The sequence below is a fragment of the Gossypium hirsutum genome, chromosome A13, assembly GCF_007990345.1.
Source record: "Gossypium hirsutum isolate 1008001.06 chromosome A13, Gossypium_hirsutum_v2.1, whole genome shotgun sequence".
Lineage (NCBI taxonomy): Eukaryota > Viridiplantae > Streptophyta > Magnoliopsida > Malvales > Malvaceae > Gossypium > Gossypium hirsutum.
In genome coordinates this window covers 9,973,483-9,998,931 of record NC_053436.1, presented here as the reverse complement: position 1 = coordinate 9,998,931, position 25,449 = coordinate 9,973,483, and the positions used below count along the sequence as shown (strand labels likewise).

The 25,449-nt window shown below is 33.1% G+C and overlaps 1 protein-coding gene and 1 non-coding gene across 2 annotated transcripts; both read left to right on the top strand.

Moving 5' to 3' along the window:
* Positions 1 to 3,291: 3,291 nt before the first annotated feature.
* Positions 3,292 to 3,398, top strand: LOC121212868 (small nucleolar RNA R71). The gene has a single exon (XR_005908240.1). It is a non-coding gene; the product is annotated as a small nucleolar RNA R71 (small nucleolar RNA).
* A 5,948-nt stretch (positions 3,399 to 9,346) lies between these two features.
* Positions 9,347 to 11,016, top strand: LOC107894164 (zinc finger protein WIP6). The gene is made up of 2 exons (XM_016819383.2): positions 9,347 to 10,247; positions 10,381 to 11,016. The coding sequence occupies exons 1-2, from the start codon at positions 9,831 to 9,833 to the stop codon at positions 10,858 to 10,860; spliced, it is 897 nt and encodes a 298-aa protein (XP_016674872.1). The 5' UTR covers positions 9,347 to 9,830; the 3' UTR covers positions 10,861 to 11,016.
* Positions 11,017 to 25,449: the final 14,433 nt, after the last annotated feature.

Here is a 25,449-nt window from a genome sequence, read left to right as displayed (position 1 = left end):
TCATTTTGGTGAGTGTCGAACGAAAATTAGAGCCTGTTTTAGATGTGGTTCCTTTGACCACTATCTCAGAGACTGCCCAAAAAGGCTTGAAAAATATACTGTTCAAACTTCAAGGCCGAGCAACCCCACTACAAGAGGTAGACTACCTCGAAATCCTGGCAATGTGAGTTGAAATCGAGGCGCAAAAAAAGATTCAACTGTCAAATATGAGGCACGAGCACCAGCAAGAACATATGCTATCCATGCATATGAGGATGCCTCTGCACCCGATGTTATCACTGATACTTTTCTCTTCTTGATACTGATATAACTGCCATATAAGTCCATTAGCTTTCCTTTCCATAGCTATTTATCCCTTTTAACTAATAAAAATCAACTTTTACCCATTTTACGATATAGTCCTTTTTACCTAATTAACCATTTAAACATTAAAATTTCTTAACAAAATTTTAATACAACCTAAATATAATCCTATAGACATTAAATAAATAATAAAATAATAATTCACTAATTAGAATTGTGGTCTCAAAACCACTGTTCCGACATCACTAAAAACATGCTGTTACACAATGAACTTGTCATTAGTATGTTACCCTTATATGATATCCTTAATCTCTTCGGGATAATATTCTTTCACCTAATATGATCCTATTTTATCTCATGGTATTCATTACATCTTCCTTCATGAAAAGTCAATCACTATCAAATAGTAATCAAGTCATTCATCACAAACACAAATAACTTATGACTACGTTTACTTTTCATCAACCATGTAATGTCAATGAGAGGATATCATTTACCCATGTCTAGGGTTATGAATTCCACTGTTGTGAATGATGCTACATACTATAATAGTTGTACACCCAATGAACTAGATTTTGATTCCTTGTCTATTCTAACTCAGGCTTTTACTTACATCAAAGCGTATGAGTCACGCATACATAGTCCGTCATCCACTCAAGATTTAGGTATGCTACCTTATGAATGTCACAAGTGAAAAAATCCATAAATGGATTCAATATTCTTCCTGGTTCTAGTCCGAAGTACTGTCAGTCCAGTCAGTCAATCACATTTATGTGTCAGTCCAGTCAGTCAATCACATTTATGTCTATCTTCTAGGAGTTATCCACTCCGATACTCAATATAAAGCATCTCCCCCAATTGAACTTGATAGAAGACATATTAGTCTTTCAATTGGTTTGCTTATTTCCGATTAGACTAAGGACATATTTAGGTTCATCTACTAATATAAATTGTCTTTTTGTATTATGATCCAACCACGTAATAGAACTTAGTATGAGTTTAAATATTAGACAACCAATGAGTAACATTTGCTTCCATTTTGCTTTGCGTAAAAAAAACCATATGAGGACAATCATACAAAGTATATTACTATAATCAATGATTTTTTTATTAACCAATCAATTAAAAAAATTACAAGTTTACAAACAAATATACTACACTAAAGTCGTTAGATCCAACATATGATTCACATGATTTTTTTATCCATGTTATGTAAAGAGATCGAATGATCATATATTTATTTCATTTTAATGATATTGCGTGTCTTTGTCATGTTTTTATATAATTTAACATTAATCCATAATTTTAAATTTATTTACAATTACTTCTTTAAACCTGAGCTTAAGTAGGTTAGAAAGTCTAGTATATATTTAAAAGTAAAAATAAAAATAAAAAAACTAAAGAAAAGAAAAAAATTAAGCAAAAGTTTAGAAGCTTGGGTTACCTTCCAAGAAGCTCCTTATTTATAGTCTTGGCAAGATTATCTTCTTTGTAATCCTGTCAAGAACTTGAACCAAACAACACTCTTCCTGATCTTGCATCAAGTTTAAAGTGGAGAAACCTTAAAGGTTACATTTTCATTTTCTACCCTTATTCTAAGTTCACCCTTTTGGACATTAATGAATGATCACCCTATCGCTAGTAAAGGTTACCAAGGATAAGGGGAACATCAATGCCTTTCTCCATGTCTAGAACTATAAAGTAAAAAAAAATGTTTCCTACCTTCACAATAACATTCTCCATAACACCCCTAAAATATGCTAGAGTTATATCAGCTAATCACAATGTAACTGATGTAGGCATTACCCCTCTTAGTTTGAGCTTATTATAAACTAACGATGACATCAAGTTGATGCTTTCCCCTAGATAACACAAAGCTTTAATAGAAAAATTAACACCAATAGAGCATCGGATATCGAAACTACCTGGGTCCTCAAGCTTTAAAAGCAACTTATGTTATAAAATTACATTGCATTCTTTAGTTAAAGCCATAATCTCATAATCTCTGAGACGCATTTTCTTCGACATATGTCTTCCATGAACTTAACAAAACACGAAATTTCCTCTAAGGCCTCTGCAAATGGAATGTTTATAGTTAGTTTCTTAGACATATCTAGAAATCGATAAAATTGTTTATCCAGTGTGCTCATTTGGAACCACCGTAGGAATGGAGGAGGTGGATAAACTAGAGTCTTTTTCTCAACAAGTTTTAACTTTGACTTTTCAACTCTTTCTTTATTCTGCTTAGAATTTTGGGGCAAACTCTGTTCAACCCCTTTTTCTGTTATTAAATCTTGTTAATCAGATTAACTAACCTATTTGCTTAACCTAGTGTAACTAAGGCTCTCTTTATTACTTCTAAGAAAAATTGAATTAGATTGCTCATTCCGAAAATCCATCTATAGATTTGGCTGTGTGTTAGCCAACAAAGTTCCTTTTGATCGACTGCTCAAAGCATTTTCAAAATGGCCTAGTTGTTTCTCTAATGAATGAAGGGTCGCCTCTTGACTTGAGACTTGAGCATCATTTTTTTTCATGTATTCCAAAAAGAGCTCTTCAGTTGTTTTCTTAGGTAGACCTTGTGGCTATCTTTGTTGAAACTCAAACAGAGCATTTGATCAAAATTGGTGCATTAGTTCCCTAATGATTGTTCCTCTATGAAAATTTTGAGTGATTTCTCCATTCAAGATTATAAGTGTTGACAACTGCATTACTTTATTGTTGGTTCTGGTTTCCCAAGTAGTTTGCCTCTTAAATATATTCATAACATTACTTAGTAGAATGTGCACCCCCCACATCAACTTTTATTGGTTTCTTCATACAATATGCTCATAAACCTTATAATTTCAAAAGATTAGATCTTCCAAAATCATATAAGCATATTTGGGGAACTTTCAAACTAACGAACCTTCAAATGCATCATTTTCTTGAATTTTCGTCGCAACATCTAATCCACTGTAAAAAACCAAAATTTGTTGAGCGCTTTCCAAGCCATGGTTTGGGCACTTTTTAAGAAGTTCATTGTAACTTTCCCACACATCATACATAGTATCCCCATCATATTGAATGAAAGTGTAAATATCCCTTAAAAGTTTGATAGTTTTAGCAAGAGGGAAATATCTAGCTAGAAATTTCTCCACCAATTGATCCTACGAAGTAATAGAGGCATGGAGGAGAAAGTTGAGTCAATCCTTAGCTCTCCCATCTAGAGAAAATTTGAACAAAAATAGTTTCATCACCTCATCGAATATCCCATTATACTCATTAATCTCTAAGAAATTTCTTAGATGAGAATTTGGGTATTCACTTAGTAGTCCAAAGAATTTGTTGTTCTTGAAGTTATTTGCCTCAATGGTAGGTTTAGCAATACTAGAGAGATATCCCTTATCTAGTGGCATGTTGTAATCAATACATCTCCTCCTTGATTGTTGAGGTGCTTTTAACATCAATGATTGGTTACCAACCAAGGTGGTTTGGCACCAAGATCCTTAGTATTCTCATTTTCCATTTCAGTTGGTTGTATTTTAGCTTGTCTGGTTGCTTTTCAAATTTGGTGACAAGTCCTTTTAATTTTCTGATCAAATAGTTTTAAAGAATCTAACCTAAATTTGTACGTGCAATTTTAGAATACTTGAAAAAAATAAAAAGATGTGATCTCAGATTACTCATGAATAAAATTAATATTAGTATATTATAACTTAAAATTTTGGTCCTTGGCAACGACGCAAATATCTTGATGACTAAAATTTTTAACGCAAGTGTACGTGTCTATCAAGTAAATACGGTGATAAGAAGAGATTGTTCCTACGATGACCAAATTTTAAGCTTCTAAGTACCAACTATTCAATTTATCTAATCCATATTAATAAAATAAATTCTAATTACTACTAAAATTAAACTAAGCAAATTATAAAGATTTTACTAAAGCAATGAAAACTTTCAAGTTTCTAAATCAATTTTATGGACTTAGGACTCTAACTTCACCTAATCTAGCTAATCAATTATCTCTCATTCAATTATTTAATATATGTAATTACTAACCTATGATTCAATGGCATTAATTAGACCCTTCCAATATCTAGCTAAATTAATTTTTCTTCCCCACTAGCTATATTCCTATGCTAGGCAAGTTGGGTTAAGTCATTAAAAATAAACGAATTTGGTTGATTAGGGCATCAGAAATATTCCTATCCTAGCTACAAATCAACTTGTTCACCATGCTACTAAATTTAATCCTAAGCTATTCAATCTAGATCTAAACTCTAACTTTCTCTTGCAAGATAAATTAAGGTTATCAAATTAATACAACTTAGTAGCCAAACAAACAGATTAAATAAGCACAAGACTGACTAAGTAATTAACATAAATAAAAATAATTGAAGAGAAAAATAGTTAATTAACTAAGGTATAGGATCCATCAAGAAAAAAAGTTTTGTTCATTGAGAATTGTGAAAACATCACACAAAGAAATTGAAAACAAACTTGCATAAATGAAAAGAAAAAAGAAACAATCTAGAGAGAACATAGATAAAGAAGATGAATTGAGCTTCTTGGATCTCCTTTTCTTCTTGTCTTTATAAGCATGAAGTTTCTCTTGTTGTTAGAGATTTTTCTTTTTGCCTCCAAGTGATTTTCTTTCTTTCTTTTCTTTTTTCTTTTCCATAAAGGCTTTTAATTCATACCTCTTAATCATTGAGTTTTTTTTTATGACACTCCACAAAACAAATAATTGTGATGGAGCTGCTTGCTGCCAAAATTTTTAAATTTAAAAACATGCTCTGTTGCAAATTTGATCCGGTGGAGCAGAAAACTTCTCTTTATCACTGTTAAATATGACTCCTATCTTCAGTCAAATTTGAAAAATAATTTTTCAGTTAAACTCTGTTTACTTGTTTCAATCAAACACTGATTAGTTTAAATTATATTATTATTATTTGATCTATGAATTTAGCCTATAAATAGGCTCTTTTACAACCTTAGAAAATACACCCATTAAAGATTAGAACTCATAACACATTTAGAGAATTTTGTATTTACATTTTGTGGGTTCTTTATTTTCGGGTTTTCGGGGTTTAGTTTTTATATCCATCTTTTGTACTCTTCGTTCTTTTGCCATTATAGTAAAATTATCTTTGCCCGTGGTTTTTTATCCTCTTTGGAGGGGTTTTTCCACGTTAAATTTGTGTGTTCAATTTCTCAATTTATTCTGCTATTTTCTTGTTCGTTACTTAATCGGGTTAAAATCCTAACAAGTGGTATTAGAGCTAGTTCAATTTTCATAGATCAGCCCGTTCAGAGATGGCAACAACAAGGTTTGAAATTGAGAAGTTCGATGGTGAGACAAATTTCAATCTGTGGCAAGTTCGGATGATGGCAATTCTAGTTCAATCAGGCTTGAAAAAGGTTGTCATCGGGAAAAAGCCTGAGAATCTAAATAAAACAGAATGGGAAGAGCTTGTTGAAAAGGCTTTATCTGCAATGCAGTTGTGCCTCAAGAATACGGTATTGCAGGAGGTATTGATGGAGAAGACATCATCTGCCTTGTGGAAAAGGTTAGAAACTCTTTATGCGACTAAGTCTCTGGCTAACCGTTTAGTGTTGAAACAACGTCTATTTACGTTTCGTATGAACGAAGGTGGGATTCTTAGAGATCACATCAGTCAATTCATTACTCTTTTAAATGATTTAAAGAATGTTGAGGTTCATATTGATGATGAAGGTCAGGCTATGCTATTATTGTGCTCTTTACCCCCTTCATACAAGTCTTTCAGGGAGACCCTGATTTATGGCAGAGACAAACTCTCGTTCGAAGATGTGAAGGATCATTTGTTGAATAGAGACAAACTCGACAATGAGCTTCATTTGGATAGCAAGACAGATAGGCAAGCTTCCGTTTTGGTAGCATCAAAGAAACGAGATAAAAGGTGTCGATATTGTAAAAAGTTAGGTCATGTCAAAGCAGATTGTTATAAACTGCGAAATAAAAAATAGCTGAGAGTAACGAGGAAGATGTAGCTGGTGCTAATTTGGACGATGAAAATGGGGATGATTTCTTGTTAGTGTCAACAAGTGATAACACCAAGCTCACGTCTGAGTGGATCCTAGATTCAAGATGTTCTTTACACATGTGTCCTAATAGAGAATGGTTCTCCACATACAGTTCGATTGAAGGTGGAGTTGTGCGCATGGGAAACGATTCATCTAGTAAGGTAATTGGTATTGGTACTGTTAAAATTAAGATGCACGATGGGACGATTAGGACACTCTCAGATGTCAGATATGTACCTGATTTACGAAAGAATCTCATCTCCTTAAGTATTTTAGACTTGAAAGGATGCAAAATCAACATCGAGTCAAGCGGTATTAAAGTATCTCGTGGAGCTCTCGTTTTGTTAAAAGGTAAAAGAACCAGCAGTCTTTATATTCTGAAAGGTTATACAGTGACCGGTGAAATCGGACGTCCCTCGTCCGTTACGGAGTTGAAGTCAACTTGTTTGGAGCGGAGGCAACTTGGTCATAGGAGGGAAAAAGGTATGACTATTTCGTTGAAGAGAGGTTCTCTTTTAGATGCAGGTTTTGAAAAGTTAGGGCACTGTGTTCGTGAAAATCAGACCCGGGTTAGTTTTGATTTGGCAGTGTACAAGTCGAAGGCTAGAAGTCTTCCAGTTTCTAAGCACAAATTCGACTCAGTTAATTCCCTGCATAGTTCAAGATAGGCTCGTGGTGGGCTTTAGCAAAGATGGCATTGTGGAAATATGAGTCAAGGTGGAGATTTATTAAATATGACTCCTATTTTCAGTCAAATTTGAAAAATAGTCTTTCAGTTAAACTCTGTTTACTTGTTTTAATCAAACACTGATTAGTTTAGATTATTTTATTATTATTTGATCTATGAATTTAGCCTATAAATAGGCTCTTTTACAACCTTAGAAAATACACCCATTAGAGATTAGAACTCATAACACATTTAGAGAATTTTGTGTTTACATTTTGTGGGTTCTTTGTTTTTGGGTTTTCGGGGTTTAGTTTTTATCTCCATCTTTTGTACTCTTCGTTCTTTTGCCATTATAGTAAAATTATCTTTGCCCATGGTTTTTTATCCTCTTTGGAGGGATTTTTCCACGTTAAATTTGTGTGTTCAATTTCTCAATTTATTCTGCTATTTTCTTGTTTGTTACTTAATCGGGTTAAAACCCTAACAATCACTTTTTATTTTAAGCTCCAATTCTTCCCTTCTTCAGGACCTACAATGAAAAAATTAAAAATAGCAAATAAATGTGAACTAATTCTAAAAATAATAAACAAAATAAACAAAATGCATATAAAATATAATTAATTCGAGAAACCATAAAATATAACAGGAAGTAATCTAACTATTACAATTTAATCGTAAAATACTACAAAAACTATACTAAAATAACTTTAAATATGGGAGTTATCAAGTTGCAACTTAACAAATATATGACAGAAAAACTCAATAATTTTTCAAAATTAAACATTTATAGATTAATCTCTATAAGTTAATGTTGTGTCTTGTGATAAATTGAGATTTTTATACAAGAATAAATTTTTATTGATTGAATGAATTAGGGATACTGGTCATATATGAGATTCCTAACAACTTAATTAACAACTTTTAGAAGTTGATTAATACAAATCTTTGAAGAAATTATAATTGATTGTTTTTATAATCTTAAATTTATTCAATACTGATTAGAATTTTAGCTTTTTTATTAAAATTATTATTTCTAGTGTGATTATTGTGAATTTTATATTTATGGTCATATTGTGTTCGAAATATTACATTTTTGTGACACTAAAAAATATTTGAGTACATTTTTTTTGGAGAATTACAAATTGTATGTTAATATCATGATAAGTCTAATGTGTTTAATTTTAAAATATTTAACAAGAATGGAGAAATATTTAAAAAAAATATTGTGAAATAAATAAAAAACAAGAAGAAAAAAGAATGAATGAATAGAAGCCAAGGCCCAAAGAAAATCAAATTTAGTTTAACCTCGAAGACCTTCTAACAATAAAAATAATGTAATGACATGATGAATCAAACACAACACATACCTATTTTAATTTCTCAAAATTTAATCCTTCATTCAAAATTTTCTAAGTCAGCGTTTGGCCTTAAATATTTTCAAACTCTAGATTTTGTTTTATACATATATATATATTGCGGCTAAACTTAGTAGTTACATTATGGACCGTAATATATGCATATATATATATATATTCTGAAGTGGCTTATATATGTATATGTATATTTGATGGGATGGTTCATGATCGGGAGGCCGTTAAAAGGTTGAAGATAGGCTTAAGATGTAAAGGGTTGTGTGTTCTTTCCAATCAAAGGAACAAACATTAGGACAAATCAATTAATGTTGAAAAAGCAAGGGTTGAACGTGAAAAAAACAATTGCTTCTCTCATTGAATTAATTCCAGTAGGTGAAGACTGAATCGCCAAATTTTTTCCCCCTGATAACTTTCTCCTTTACAGTGAAGAATCTTCACATTTCTATGCCTTGAAACACATGCATGTACGCACTTGCACAGTCTCTCTCTCTCTCTCTCTCTCTCTCTTCTGGTCTTGGTCCAAATTGACGATTCCTTTTATATATATATATATATAAGTGCTGCAGCAATTTCACCTTTCAGCCGTGCCAATGCCAAAGCCAAAGGCTAAATTAACACATTCAAACTTATTGAAATTGTAAAAGGAGAATGCTGAGGTGATGATATAATATAGGAGTAAAGGAGTAGAGTACTCTCTTGTTTCTGTGTGGAATTATTGTATTTTTCATTCAAATTGTTATATACATATATTGATTGATTGCTTTTTCTGCAAAGTAGTAGTCTCCTCCAGCATGAATCACCTCCACACAACACAGCAGAAACACCAAAACGCCTTTATCACTATCACAATATCTTTAAATAACAAATGTGGGGGAGGAAGGTACTCACGCCTTCCATTTGTACAGTTAAAATTGCTTCATTTCATATCTGCTGCATCATGTACATCTCTCACTTTTTGGCTGAATAAAAGAAAAAAGAGTAAATGTAAGCAGGAGTCGAAAAGAGGAAGGGATTAGGAGCTCGATTATCGAGCATTTTTAGCCTACCTGCACACTGCCTGTGAGAGTGAAAGGAGTGTTACTCACTGTTGCTACGCTCTCCTATGCATCTTCCCCCTCTCCTCCTTTGTCGCTCGCTTGTCTCCTCCATTCCCAAACACGCCAAAATCCAATCTCTCTGGGTCTCCACGGCCCCTTTATAAACCACCCTTCCCAAGCTCTCCCTACCTGTCATGAAATTATCCACTATTTAATGATTTGAGAACCATGTTGTGAGTTTCTTTATAGCAGCTTACTCGAGCTTTTTCTTGTTACATGGCACAGTAAAAAAAGGGTAAAAAAAACCAATTCTTTATTCATAGCCTTCTAGTCCCCACTAATCTTTCTTCTCCAAAAGGCCAAAAATAAATCCCTTGTGTAGCACTAGCAGCAATTATCAGCATGCAAGCTCCTTCCTTTACCTACAATAATATATCCCCTAGAGAAAGTTCCTGCCATGAAGCTGATGATCATGTAGAAGGTGAAGATTCCATAGTCTTATCACTTGGTCCTCCTGGACAAGCCCCACGCATTTCCAAATACCCTTTAACATCACATCCTTCAAGCTCAACGTCAAGCAAGGTCCCCAGCTGTCCAAACCCTACTAGTACTACCGAGACTGAAAGTGGTGTAACAGTTGCCCTCCACATTGGTCCACCAACAACAGTTGAGACCAGCTCTAGCAACTCTAATGACATTGGTAACAGTCTTGTTGAAGGACAGTACTGGATTCCTTCACCCGCCCAGATCCTTGTTGGTCCCACTCAGTTCTCTTGCAGTGTCTGCAACAAAACCTTCAATAGATACAACAACATGCAGGTTCCAAAAACTTACTACCTATAGTACTTATTGTATGACAAATCATTAATCACCTATTAGATCATTCTATGACATCATGGGATTTCTTCGTAATTAAGGATGTCTTGTAATCTTTGTCCCATTTGTTTCTTAGATGCATATGTGGGGGCATGGATCACAGTATCGAAAAGGCCCTGAATCCTTAAGAGGAACGAAACCGGCTTCTTCTATGCTGAGACTTCCTTGTTACTGCTGTGCTGAGGGTTGCAAAAACAATATAGATCACCCAAGGTCTAGACCATTGAAGGATTTCAGAACTTTGCAGACACATTACAAGCGAAAGCATGGAGCAAAGCCGTTCGAGTGCCGAAAATGCGGTAAGCCCTTTGCAGTGAGAGGGGATTGGAGGACACACGAGAAGAACTGCGGGAAGCTCTGGTTTTGCATTTGCGGGTCGGATTTCAAGCACAAAAGGTCGCTCAAAGACCATGTTCGAGCCTTCGGAGATGGCCACGCACCACATACCGTTGAGTATTGTGAGGTTGAAGTAGAAGATGATGATAACGATGATGTTGATGATAATGATAATGATGATGACAATGATGAGGGCAACCATGCCCCTCTTTTCTTCTAATAATTGATTATTCTAGGGGTTTATCAACTTTTGATCGTTACTAATTAAAGTTTTAAGATTGCTTTGCATGCTTAGTAAATGATTCTATCTATAGATGGGAAGCTAGGATATGATGACAATCTATTAATACAGTGACACCCGAAGTTTATTTTTCTATGCATTTAATGTTCCCAATTGCGGTTCGTTTATCTTCATCTTTGCCTGATGAAAATTTTTTTTTAATTAATAAACACTGAAATTTCAATGGGATCAACCAAGTTATAAGTAGGGATTGTAAAATGATCTCTAATAGAGTTGAGCTTTTTCTTTATATCGATTTTGGCTGAGGTTGGAGTAGGTTTTATTTTGACGATGCTTGGGTTTAATGCCAACTTTTCAATCAGAATACTTACAAAAGTACCCTACATAATGTATGTATTTTTTTTTTTTTTTGGATTTTATGTCACTGTAAACACTTTCCATTCCTTCAACATAAATCACTACTTAACCCAACACTTTTTTAGTTAAAATATGACTGATGAATTTTCCTTTTTTAACTAACTAAAAAATATATTTATGATAGTGTATTTATCGCTGATTTTTATACTCTTTTAAAATTTAAAATTTAATCCTTACACTTTAATTTTAAGACATTGAGTTCTTGATTTAAAAATCTTAGTCCCCAAGTTGACTTTCATCCATTTTTTTAATTAGTCTCTAATGTGGAAATTATAGAGAAAAGGCAAAATATTTTTTATAACCCTCAATATTTATAGCTTTTTTCAATTTGACCATTACTCTTTAAAAATATATAAAAATTCTAAAAAATAATAAATATATTTTTTTATAAAATAAAAAATAAATTATACAATTTTAAGATAATTAAAATTAAAAAAAATAAAATTCTCTAAACCTATCACCTAGGGATCATAATTCGAAAGGGTTTTTGAGCATATGAGATGATGTAAAGATGTGGTTTTTCTTCTCTCTTTTTTTCTTTGAACAGTCTCATTGTAGGTTCTGATCATATCTGCTCTTTTTGAGACAATGCCTAAAACCATCTATAGCCCCTCCCCAACCCATAAATAGGAAGATAAAATGCTTCATTGCACTCGAACCCATGTCCTTCTGTACTGGCAACAATACTCATGCCTATCGAGCTAAGACTCAATCGACAAAGATATGGTTGTTTCTTTTATGTTTTTAAGTTTGCATTTGAAATACTTTTAGTACAAAAAAAAGGGCTTCAAATTGAAAGCATAAACCGACAAAGGACTCTAGAAATTAAATTCCTCTTTTTTATTTTTTTAAAATTTAAATATTTTTTAATTTTTTTTCCATAAATTTTGAAAATTGCAAAATTATATATTTTTAAATTTTAGGATTTTTATTGGAAAAAAATATAAACTTTTTATGTATTTATAAAAAATAATGGTCAAGTTGACAAAAAAACTATAAATATTAAGTGCTATAAAAATTATTTTACCTTTTTCTATAAATAGCCACTTTAGCAAATAACAGCAAAATTGGACTAAAGTTAGCCTAGGCACAAAAAATTTTAAATCAAGAAAAACACAATGACTCAATAACTCAAAATTAAAGAATGGGGACTAAATTTTAAATTTTAAATTCAAAATATTATAGGTACCCTGACATATTTAAACCTTTATCATTTTATATTTTATATGAGATCTATAAAAATCAATTTAAATCTAAACAAATCTTAAAAATAATTACACGAGAAAGAATTGTATTAAATAGGGATGTTATCCTTTCTAATAGTTTAATTCTACATTAGCAATTTTATACTAAATTTTAGAATTTTCATTTGGCTTTGATTTTTTTCAAGATGAAAATGTTGACGTGACATTAAACTATTGGAAAAGCGATACATATGATGGATAATCCTTTCCTATAATTACACATAATATTATTGAACTTAAGGATCCATTGGATTCAAAGCTTTAGTTGTATCATTTCAATCAAAACAATTTTTTATTTTTATATATTTTTTATAAATATATATTATACATAAATTTTTTTCCACTCATATCGTGAACATGCAACAATTTAGTATTATATAATATAAGTTTTTAATATTTTACTACTATTATGTTGTACTATTATTATATTTTGATAAAAGATATATAAATTATTAAATTATTAAATTAAATTTATATTAAGAGTGGGTTTTGTTGAATATTGGCAATATCCCACATTAGGAAAAGATAGAAATGGAGGGGGTTTGGTTTGTTATATATAGAACCCCTCCCCCTTTGGTTGTATCATCCCAAAATCTTCTCTTTTGTAATATTTCTAGAGGAAATATTAATTTGGTAGTGTCCGAGGACGTAAGCTAAATTGGCCGAACCTCGTTAAAACTCTGGTATTTTATTTCTTATTTGTTTGCTTTTATTTAATAGCTTTATGTTGGTTATATTTATTTAGTTATTATTGCTATAAATATCTAAGTGAGTTCTGTCTAGTTGTTGGGTTTTAAGCGGGACCATTATGACCCCTCCAATTTAACTGGGAATTTTCTTAGTATAATTGTTGGCATAATAATTATCTAAATATTTCTGATAATATTGTTATTAATATTATCGTCGCTTCCGCAACAATTGGTATCAGAGCCAAGGTTTTGTAGTATGCTCTGTGTTTGCAGCTTAGTCTGATCTTACACATCAGAAACATTTCTTAAAGCTTGTGGGTATTCTGCATTTGGTGGCTATTAAGTAGAAGCTATGGCAAAAATGACAGAAGAAAAACCATCCATATCAACAACTTCCACTTCGTACATTTTGCCGAGGATTGGAACTGCAAATACGAGATTTGTAGTGGAAATTTTTGATGGAACAGGTCATTTCGGCATGTGGCAAAGTGAGCTTCTAGATGCCCTCTTTCAACAGGGTCTAGATATTGCCATTGAGGAAGAAAAACCAGAAGGGGTTGATGATAAAGAATGGAAGACCATCAACCGATTGGCATGTGGTACAATTCGATCATGTCTTTCCAGAGAGCAGAAGTATACATTCAGTAAAGAGACTTCTGCAAGTAAATTGTGGAAAGCATTGGAGGAGAAATTTCTGAAGAAGAACAGTCAAAATAAGTTACATATGAAGAAAAGACTGTTTCGTTTCAGTTATGTTCCTGGTACCACGATGAACGAGCACATTACCAATTTTAATCAGCTGGTGGCTGATTTGTTGAATTTGGATGTGACTTTTGAAGACGAAGACTTGGCGTTAATGTTGTTGGGATCGCTTCCTGAGGAGTTTGAGTACCTTGAAACTACTCTACTTCATGGAAAATCGGAAGTAACTTTCAATGAAGTAACTGCTGCATTGTATAGCTATGAACTACGCCGAAAGGATAAGTTGAAAGGTTCAGGTGAAGCAGCAGTGGAAGCATTGGTAACAAGAGGTCGTCAGCAAAGTCAGTCTAAGGGGAAGAGAAGAAAGTCCAAAGGTCGAGCTGTTGCCAAAGATGAATGTTCTTTTTGCAAAGAAAAAGGACATTGGAAGAAAGATTGTCCAAAATTGAAGAAAAAAGGGAAGACTCCGCAAGATGCAAATGTTGCAGAATGCAATAGTGAAGCAGAGTCAGACTTTTCTCTTAGTATGACATCTTCAACATTATATGCAGATGAGTGGATCATGGATTCTGGTTGTTCCTATCATATGTGTCCCATTCGGGAATGGTTCTTTGAATTTCAAAAACTAGATGAAGGGGTTGTTTACATGGGTAATGATAACACGTGTAAAATAGCCGGGATAGGTTCAATTAAACTGAGGAGTCATGATGGATCTACTAGAATTTTGCGGGATGTACGATATGTCCCAAAGTTGAAGAAGAATCTCATCTCTTTGGGGTCGTTAGAATCTAAAGGCCTAGTTGTGACAATACGAGATGGAGTTCTTAAAGCAACTTCAGGAGCATTGGTGATGTTGAAAGGCATAAGAAAGAACAATCTGTATTACTACCAAGGTAGTACAGTGGTCGGGACAACAGCAGCAGCAATTACGAGTACCAAGAAGGACGCTGAGGCAACACAGCTGTGGCATATGCGTTTGGGCCATGCTGGTGAAAAATCCTTGCAAACTCTAGCCAAGCAAGGATTATTGAAAGGTACAAAGACTTGCAAACTTGAATTTTGCGAGCATTGTGTTCTGGGAAAACAACGAAGGGTGAAATTTGGCACTGGGATTCACAATACTAAAGGTATTCTGGATTATGTGCATTCTGATGTATGGGGACCGTCCAAGACTCCATCACTTGGAGGAAGACGTTATTTTGTCACCTTTATTGATGATTTTTCCAGACGAGTTTGGGTGTTTCCTATGAAGAACAAAGATGAGGTGCTTGAAGTTTTCCTTAAGTGGAAAACTAAAGTTGAAAATCAGACAGGAAGGAAGATTAAGGTTCTCCGATCAGACAACGGTGGAGAATATAAAAGCGATCCTTTCCTGAAGATATGCCAAGATTGTGGCATAGTAAGGCACTTCACCGTAGGTGGAACACCGCAACACAATGGGGTGGCAGAGCGTATGAATCGAACGCTTGTGGAGAAAGTTCGATGTATGTTATCTAATGCTAGATTAGATAGAAAGTTTTGGACTGAGGTTGTGACGTACGCTCAACATCTCATCAATCATTTGCCATCATCTGCTATAAATGGCAAGACTCCTTTGGAGAAATGGTATGGAAAACCTGCTACTGATTATGACACCTTGCGCATTTTTGGTTCTATTGCATATTATCATGTGAAAGAATCAAAGTTAGATCCAAGAGCAAAGAAGGCTCTATTCATGGGCTTCAATGCTGGTGTTAAGGGATATCGTTTGTGGTGTCTAGAGGCAAAGAAGACGATAATCAGTAGGGATGTTACCTTTCATGAATCTGCCATGGTGAATAAGGTAAATCCAGAAGGAGTGAGTAGTACTTCGCAGCAGGTGGAGTGTACTCCGCAGCAGGTGGAGTTTGAGCAGAGTGTGGTAATTCCAGCAAAAGGTACCACTAGTGATTCTTCATTGGCAGATGCAGAGTCAGATGAGGAAGAGGTTTCTACCCAAGAACCTCAACAGCAATCAGAGCCAATTGCAGTCAGAAGGCAGAGACGAGAAATTCAGAAACCTGCTCGTTTCACTGACATGGTAGCTTATGCACTTCCAGTTGTTGATAATATTCCATCCACTTACACCGAAGCCATTCAGAGTTTAGAGAATTATAGATGGTTAGGTGCAATGGAAGAGGAGATGCAATCTCTAGAGAAAAACAAGATGTGGAAGCTGGCACAACTACCAAAAGGGAAGAAGGTGATTGGTTGCAAAATTTGAAGACACTATTGAAGTTTGTGTTATGAGAAGATGTTCGAAGATGTGGAATATCGCCAAGGTGGAGATTTGTTGAATATTGGCAATATCCCACATTAGGAAAAGATAGAAATGGAGGGGGTTTGGTTTGTTATATATAGAACCCCTCCCCCTTTGGTTGTATCATCCCAAAATCTTCTCTTTTGTAATATTTCTAGAGGAAATATTAATTTGGTAGTGTCCGAGGACGTAAGCTAAATTGGCCGAACCTCGTTAAAACTCTGGTATTTTATTTCTTATTTGTTTGCTTTTATTTAATAGCTTTATGTTGGTTATATTTATTTAGTTATTATTGCTATAAATATCTAAGTGAGTTCTGTCTAGTTGTTGGGTTTTAAGCGGGACCATTATGACCCCTCCAATTTAACTGGGAATTTTCTTAGTATAATTGTTGGCATAATAATTATCTAAATATTTCTGATAATATTGTTATTAATATTATCGTCGCTTCCGCAACAGGTTTTAGATGGGCAGTACGTTTAGTATATAGTTAGAGTAAAAACAGTGGTGAAGGTGAAATTAGATATTATAGCGTGAGACAAAAAGTAAACTAAACGCACTATATCTTATCACCCATTTAAACTCACCCTAAATATATCATTTATTTTTAGAATCGAATTTAAATAATTATAAATATATTAAAGTTGAAGTGTTTTTCAAGATATAATTATATCAAATTAGGGTGGGCAAAAAATCACCATCTCTATTTGTGGCTACTAATTAGTACATGCAATTACATGTTGAAATACTTATAAGAACGAGGGACAAATATATAAAATTAAAACACATGCATTTATCAGTTAATGCAGACCTTTTTATTTTTTTGCTTATATGCATACTATATATGTATGTATAATTATAGAAATACAGCATATATAGCTAGCTTATAACATCAAATCAATTAAGAGAAATCGAAAAAGAAATAGTAAAAAGAGAGAGAGAAAACCCTAAACAAGCTTTGATTAATGGGAGCAAAGGCATATATGTGATTGTATAGATTAATGGAAGGAAGGTGGTGGTGGTACATTGAGGACAGGTGTGCAGAAAAGAGAACAGAGAGACAAAGTAGCAGTGGGGAGTCACAGAGTCTACTGTTGATGGCGTTTGCAAAATAAAAAATACAAGAAATTGTGGACTCAGTCACTTTGTTTTTAATGGTTTAAACTCTGACTCAGTGAGACTGTACATCACATGTAAGAGAGTGAGAGTGAGAGTGAGAGTGAGAGTGAGTCATTGTTGTGATCAGTCTCCCTAAGCTTCGACTCACCCCCACCCCACTACTTAATCACACCTTGTCAGTCTCACCAATATTTTGATTGGGACAATGACCCACTGCTCCCCCACTCTTTTTTCCCTTTTATCTGTTTTTGGGGTTTCACCCAAAGTCTTGCTTTTTCTCCTTTTCCCTTTTCAGGCTCTTTCTTCTTCCCCTTGATCTTGACATTAAGTACTTGTAAAATCATGTTTTTCCCATAAAAATTATATTTAAGAGATTATTAGTGACACTTGAATTTTGATGCTAGTAATGTTGCTAATCAATATTCATTCAATTTGTGTAAACATCTATGATTCAATCCATGCTTTAATAAACTCATTCCCTCTCCCCATTGCAATGTAATTGTTTGCTTGTAAAAAAAAGTGAGTACATGGCAGACGATCATAAGAGACCCCCTAAAGTTTAGATAGCTCAAAACTTTTGAAATTTTTAAAAATTCTTAATAAGTCTTTCAAAATATTTAAAAATTTTAATTAGATCCCTTTAAAATTTTTGTAAATTCTCATTAAGTCTGGCAATTTTTTAAAAGTTTTAATTAGATTTATTAAAATATATGAAAATCTCATTAAATCTTTCAAAATTTTAATCAAATCCCCAAAATTAAATGTCAAGATCCACAACTAGGCAAGAAAAAACAGTTTATAGCAATGCAAGTCACTAATTTTATAGAGAGCTAAAAGTGATACTAACAAATCACCCAAATTAGACTATTAATAAGACTCAAACTTTAATACTTATAAAAAAATGCAAATTACTATTCAACCAGCTAAACTCACTCACATAAAATAATGTTTCAAGTTGCAATAATTACATACATCTTATAGAATCTCCCATGCCATGGGCTCAATAATACTATAATTGTAATTTGCTTTAAATCCTTTCTATTAACAATAAGCCATCGCTTTGTTTATACTATTTTTAATATCCTTTTGATCACTTTTGTGTATCAATCAAAATCCTTGGCTTTTGTCTTTAAAGTGGCAACAAGCATATATATGGCCAAGCATGCAAATGCAATGCAGGCAGCGCAGGTATCTATCTACATTGCATGCATGGATCCATACAGTTCTGATATCATTATAATATAGTATATGTCATGCTATTGGGATTTTATTTCAAGTGCTGCAATCCCGATATTAATATATAATATATTTAATGAAAAAGATAAATATCAGTACTAAAAGGAAAAGGAAGCTCCATATATGATATGATATTATCCTATTCTGCATGTGAATTTGTATGAAAAAGGTATGATACTTATGATTTGACATATATAGTTGCTGAAGTAGTGAAGTGTAAGATCCAAGGCCGACAGTAACAGCTTCTAAATCACCCATTTCTTGCTTCTACTTCCCTATTTATTACCTATCTTTATTAATACCCTTTGCATTTTGTATAGAGGGATGATCCAGTTACAATATTTAATAAGATTAACTGTCAAATTTAATACCCTGATTGTGCTTGTTGTTTCCAATTAAATTATTGGTGTAATAACAAATGATTGCATTGATTTTAAGTCATTAATTTTTACCTGTAATTTTTTTAAAATATTTAAGAGATAAATTTATCAGTATCTATTATCGGTAGCAATGACTAATTTCTCACTACAGGTGCTCTCCAAAGAGGTAAACACCTGGCCATGAAATGAGCACCGTCCTCATGGGCGAGGATCAAACCCCTGACCTCATGATTAAGGGATAGGTGAGCAACCATTACACCACATCTCATGGTTAACAGATAAATTTATTTAATATTTAGGCGAAATAGTTGATAGTATTTATCTAGTTGATAAATTAAAAAGTAAGGGTTGAAAATTTGTCTTGACTTGTATGGAGTGACTGTAACAGCCTAATCTTTAGTGGTATTGAAAAATGCGATTTTGAAATCTTATTTCCATAAACTGAGTCCGTAAATATAAATAGGAATGCTGATGGAGTTAACTTGAAAATGTGCTAAAGAATGGTCAGGTAATTTAGTCGAAAAAATAATTAACTAAAACTTAAGGACTAAATTGTAAAAGTTTAATCGTTATTAAGTTTTAATTAACAAAAGGCTTGAGAACTTAAATAGAAATTAACAAAATGAATGAAATAATAATTAAACCATTTTTAAATGGGAGTTCGTGGATGATGATGTTAAATCCCACTTAGTTTAATTAGTGAAAGATTAGTAAGGTTAAAACTTAATTATATTAATTACTAAATTAACTAAAGCTTAATTAAGATATAAACAGGTAGATAGTGGAAAATTCCATCATCTTCATCACTTTCCCACCGTCCACCATAGAAGAGAAGAGAAGAAAGCTTCAATATTTTCCTTTCACATTTGACCACTATTAAGGTATGAAAATCAAGCTTTTTTCTTATAATTTTTTATAGTTTTCTGATCATGGGAGTTTGATTTAGCTAGTCAATGTATCAATTTGTTCAATTAGTAAATTTTTAGCACATTATCATTGTTGATTAATTAATGAATTAGACTTGAAATTGATAGATATTGAACTTAGATTATGAAAAGGACTAAATTGAAATTTTAATTAAGGTTAGTTGTTAGTTTTGTAACAATAGGGACTTAATTGAATAAATGTGAAATTTTTCATGAAATTATGCTAGTAATAGAAAGGTAAGGTCCTTAATGAAAGAATGTAAAATCAGATTTTATTCCAAAGCTTGGAATTGAAAGTTTTGCTTATCCTGAGTTTAGGGACTAAATTGAATAAAATGAAAAATGTGTGTATAATAATAAATGGATTAATTTGAATCATGAATTTGATGGCATTGTTGCTTTGAGCCATTAAATGGCTATTGTGTGTTAATATATAATATTTATTTTTATATATAATTGTATAGAACCGGAATTTGATAAAAGTGGAGCTAGTAGATGAAAAGCTAAAATTGAAGAATAGGCCCTGAGAAATCTATCTGTTTTGTGTTTTCAAAGGTAAGTTCTTATGGAACTTACTACCCTTCCCATTTTAATAGGTTTTATTGTGTTATGTCCATTTTTATCTATGTTTGAACATAATTGAAATGTTGATAAAAATTAACATACATGGCTTGTAAATGAAATTGAATTGAAACAAGTGATTGATGTTGCATCTATTAAATGAAATTAGAAGAATGAAAAGGATCTCAAAAGGAATCATTAAATGTATATGTAACGTATGTTCAGATTGTTGGATCCGTGCCCTAAATGTAGTATTTTCATCTAAGTACACTTGTAATTTTCTGAACAGATTGGTTAATAAAACGATTCATGAATTACATTAATAGTATATTGTCCTCACGTGATTTTTGCACACAATGCAAATTGGAAGAAAATGTTGCTCATTGGTTGTCTAATTTTTAACTAATATTAAGCAGTATTACATGGTTGGATCGTAATACAGAAAGATGGTTTGTTTTAGTAGATGAACCTAAACATGTTCTTAGTCTAATCGGAAATGAGCAAGCCGATTGAAAGACTAATATGTTGTCTATCAAGTCCAAATGGGGAGATGATTTCTCTTGGGCATCAAAGCGGATGACTCCCAAAAGATAGAGACATAGACATCACTGACTAGACTGAAAGTACATCTAATTGGACCCAAGAAGAATACATTCAGTATCTATTTATGGATTTATTCACTTGTGACATTCATAGTGTGGCATACCTAAATCTTGAGTGGATGACGGACTATGTATGCGTGACTCATACACTTTGATGTAAGTAAAACCTTGAGTTTGAATAGATAAGGAACCAAAAGCTGGTGCTTTGGGCGTACGACTTCTGCAGTATGTAGCATCATTCATAATAGTAGAATGAATAGCTCAAGACATAGGTAAATGATATTCACTCATTAACATTACATGGTTGATGAAAAGTAAATGTGGTCACAGGTCGTTCGTCCTTGTAATGAATGACTTGATTACTATTTGATAATAATTGATTTTTCATGAAAGAAGATGTAATGGTTACAATGAGATAAAATAGGATCATGTTGGGAGAACGGATATTATCCCAAAGATATTAAGGATATCCTATGAGGGTAACATACTTATGAAAAGTTCATTACTAATCAAGTTGCTTTCGTAATGTATGTCATAAAGGGAGCACAGTCACAATACTATAGTGGAATGAATTCGTGACAAAATGAGTTTATAATTAATAGGCGAAAAGCTGGAATTTAGTTATAAATCATGTGAACCTCAATTGCATATGTCTAATCAGTCTCTCCACTAGCTCGTTGAAACTAGAAATGAATTGCATGTTTGAATCAAAATGAACAGAATGAATAGAAATAGAGAAATGGAAAACATTAAAAAATTATTATGGTTTTTTCTTAAATGGAGAAATGGAATCATTTGGAAATGAATGTGGTTTTCTCAAAATGAAAATGGAAATGAAAAAGAAAATGAGAAATGATTCATTCGCAAATGAACATGGATTGCTCAAAAATGATTGAAAGAATGAGTTTATATTTTTGAGCTATTTTAAACTCTGAAAATGAAAATAAATTATTCTATCATAGTGAACAAGTTGAATGGTGAAATATTAAATATATTTTCTCGAAAATTTTACCAGGGTAAAATCGTCATAATTTTACCGAGGGTAAAATTGGGATAGGAAATTATTTAATATAAATATTATTAGTTTATTTTTGAGAAATAAAAAAAACAAATATTGGGTCGGATCAAATTATAAAGTATTGTGTTAAAAGCCTAAAAAGTACTTGTAATTAGACCAAATATGGAAGAGGCCTAAAAACCCCTTATCTTAATAGGATAGACGCCTAACCCTAAGTAATATTAATTAGGGTTGTCACCACCTATACTCCTAACTAGACAAAGAGTTTGTTTTTCTATTTGAAATAAAATTCTCTAATTCAACTAGGCTTTTACCTTCTCTCCCTATAAATAGATGGCACCAATAGAGCTATACACACAACTTCAAAATATTATTACTGTAATACCTTATACCTGACCCGATCCACAGATCTTAGTACCAAATGTAACAATTAACTTAAATAACTTAAAAATACTTCTAGACTGACTTGTTTGAATATTTTAAATCCATTAAAATACAATATTTAGCTTCAATAAAAATAATCCTCATCATTCTAACGCCGTAATTCGTACAATTTCATTACATTAGTAGAACTAGTAGTGCATATATGATTTTGACTTCAGCCTATATATCTAATAGATCTGATTTAATCCCCGAGACATAGCCTCTAGGAATTTGCCCTTTTATACAAATGAACGACATCTACGTCCACCCTTCAACTGGCAATGTCTGGCTTGGTCCCTCCCTTCAATTTCTGAGTTAGACCTTTACCCTATAAATAAGCGACAATTTCATAAGTTCAACTGAACTTAATGAGATTCGATGAAACAGTGTAACAATCATATTTCAAATTCTTTAAGAGACAAAGTTTAAAAGCAAAGATTTTAAACTCCCTGTATATTCTTAGCCTTTTGCAGATTTTACTAGTGTGGTTGAAACCTTGCCCCTATTTCTGTAGCTCGTTGTTGGCAAACTCATTCTCTATCTCAGACACATTTACCCATTCCATAGTACTAGCCTGATTCCGCATAGTTCCAATTTCCTCTTTACCTCAGCCAGCTTAGCATTCAAAACCTTAAACATGTGGATGAGCCAAATGGATGAATGCCCTACCCTAGGAGTAACTTCGTACTTTACCAACTATCTCAGGCTACCTGTTTACCTTGCTCCAATTCTTCAGAATAGTCAACATTAATAGATATATCCCTATAAGATCGTACTCTCTTTTGCTTAAAGTGGACTTTTAACCCAAGTAGCCCTTAGTGAAACTTCTTCTGTCATAAATCTCCATGTAGTTTATTATGTGTTACATAGTCTTGGTTAACTTACCTATTTATTGGTAAATGTTCTGGTACCCCCAACCATCAGACCGTCCAGTCGACCATTATCTCCTAGTGAACCTCAACGAATTTACCAGTTGCTAATTACTTCATATTATCTTCGAATCCTTAGAGTTAGGTTCCGCTTGAACATATCACGATCCTTACCAATTATAGTTTGTTAGCCACAATCTGCTGACTCATGCTCGTGGGTATTTGGCTATCCCGTTTACCGCATTCTCAAGCGCACCATTTCCATCCAATCATGCTTTTCTCCACAAGATTCATACTACAATCTTATTTTCCTCATCCGGTCAGCTTTCAGATTTATTGTCTTCACGGATATTTACTCGTTGTCATAGCCAAGTTATGGTATTACACTTTATAATTTCCCATCTTAAACATCCTGGTGGACTTTTTATGATGCCATATCTGAACTATGGTCTTACACACTGTAATTCCTCATATTTAACGTCCTGGCAGACTCTATATGATGTCATAACCAAGATAAGGTCTTACACCTTAAACCTCTTTGAGATGTAGCCCAGAAGGACCTTCTTGTCATTGCGGTGTCGTCCCATAAAGCCTGTTGATCGCCGTCGCGGGGCTGCTCTATGGAACCTAATAACTGACGTCACGATGTCACTTTAGTGAGCTAGTCGATGTCATTTCGTTTCATATTAACCTTGATGCTCGAACACCATAGTGTCTCCTGCATAAAGCTTGGAGCTTCACACATCACAGTTTGCACCTAGCAACACCAGATTGCGGAATCTAACAAAAATTCCATTTCTCTGTCATCTGCCCATTCCTCCATTTCATCACTTCTAACCTTAAGGCTCAAACATCACAGTGTCCCCTTCGCAAGGCCCGGAGTTTTAAACATCACGATTTACACCCCGTAATCCTAAATGACGGTATACAAACACCATTTCTCAAATCCTAACTTCGTCTAACCCGCCAATAATTTCCCCTCCATACCCCACCATACCCTACCATTGTATTTATGCAATACATGCATTTCATTATATACTATCATGGAGTACACTATCTTTTTAGACATGGAAACATAACTATTTTATGCATCTGGAACTACATTGGCGGATACTCTTATACAGTATGCCAAATATTCAAACATCAAAAAGTAACTACCAAACAATCATCAATCATGCTTAGAACATTCACATGCTTCTAGTAGGCTATGCACACACAACATATTCGCTCATCCCTTTCACCCACAATCATGTTTTTAGGCACATCACATACCAATCATGAAGGTGTTTCAATCAAAAGACACAACACCATAGAACACCTAGAGATAGGTTATAGAATCTCATTGAATTCCTTTATCCTTATCAACTTAGCTTGTCCAAATGCTAGAGCCTCCTTCGTCCTTATAGCTAAGCATGACAATTATTTACTGGTTAAACTAAAGGTGTTCAAACCTTAAGAACCCAGAATCCATCATTATATAGAAACTTTTAAGAGTTCTTACTCTACTTCTTTCTTAAATCCATAATATAGAGAGGTAAGGAAGTTTATCAATTCCTCATTTCCTCCACTACTAGACTTCAAATTACACAATGGCTACAACATGCAGAGCTCCCTTCAGCTGCCTCCTTGTAACAACCCATTTTTCAGTAAAATCGAAACAGTAGTTTCGGGTCCACAAATTCGATCCAAAAATAAGGTTTATTTTTATTTCATTATATGGTCCGTATTATAATAGGCATGTCATGTGAAAATATTGATACAAAAATTTTATCGATTAAGTATTTAATTCCAAGAAGGACTAAATCGCATAAAATGCGAAAGTTGAATTCTAGTAGCTATAAGGATTAAATAACTATGGAATTCAAAACTAGAGGTCCTTATATGGTAATTAGACCATTAAGAAAAGTATGTAGATTTTTCTTGGTGACTCATTCATGGAATTATAGAAATAGGGCAAGGACTAAATTAGAAATAGAAAAATAATTAAATTAATTAAAACATGATAAAAAATATCATCTTATTTTCATCATCTTCAACCTAAAAACACATGGAAATCCTAGGTGAGAAAAAAGAAACTTTCAATGCCTAATTGGGTAATTTTCCT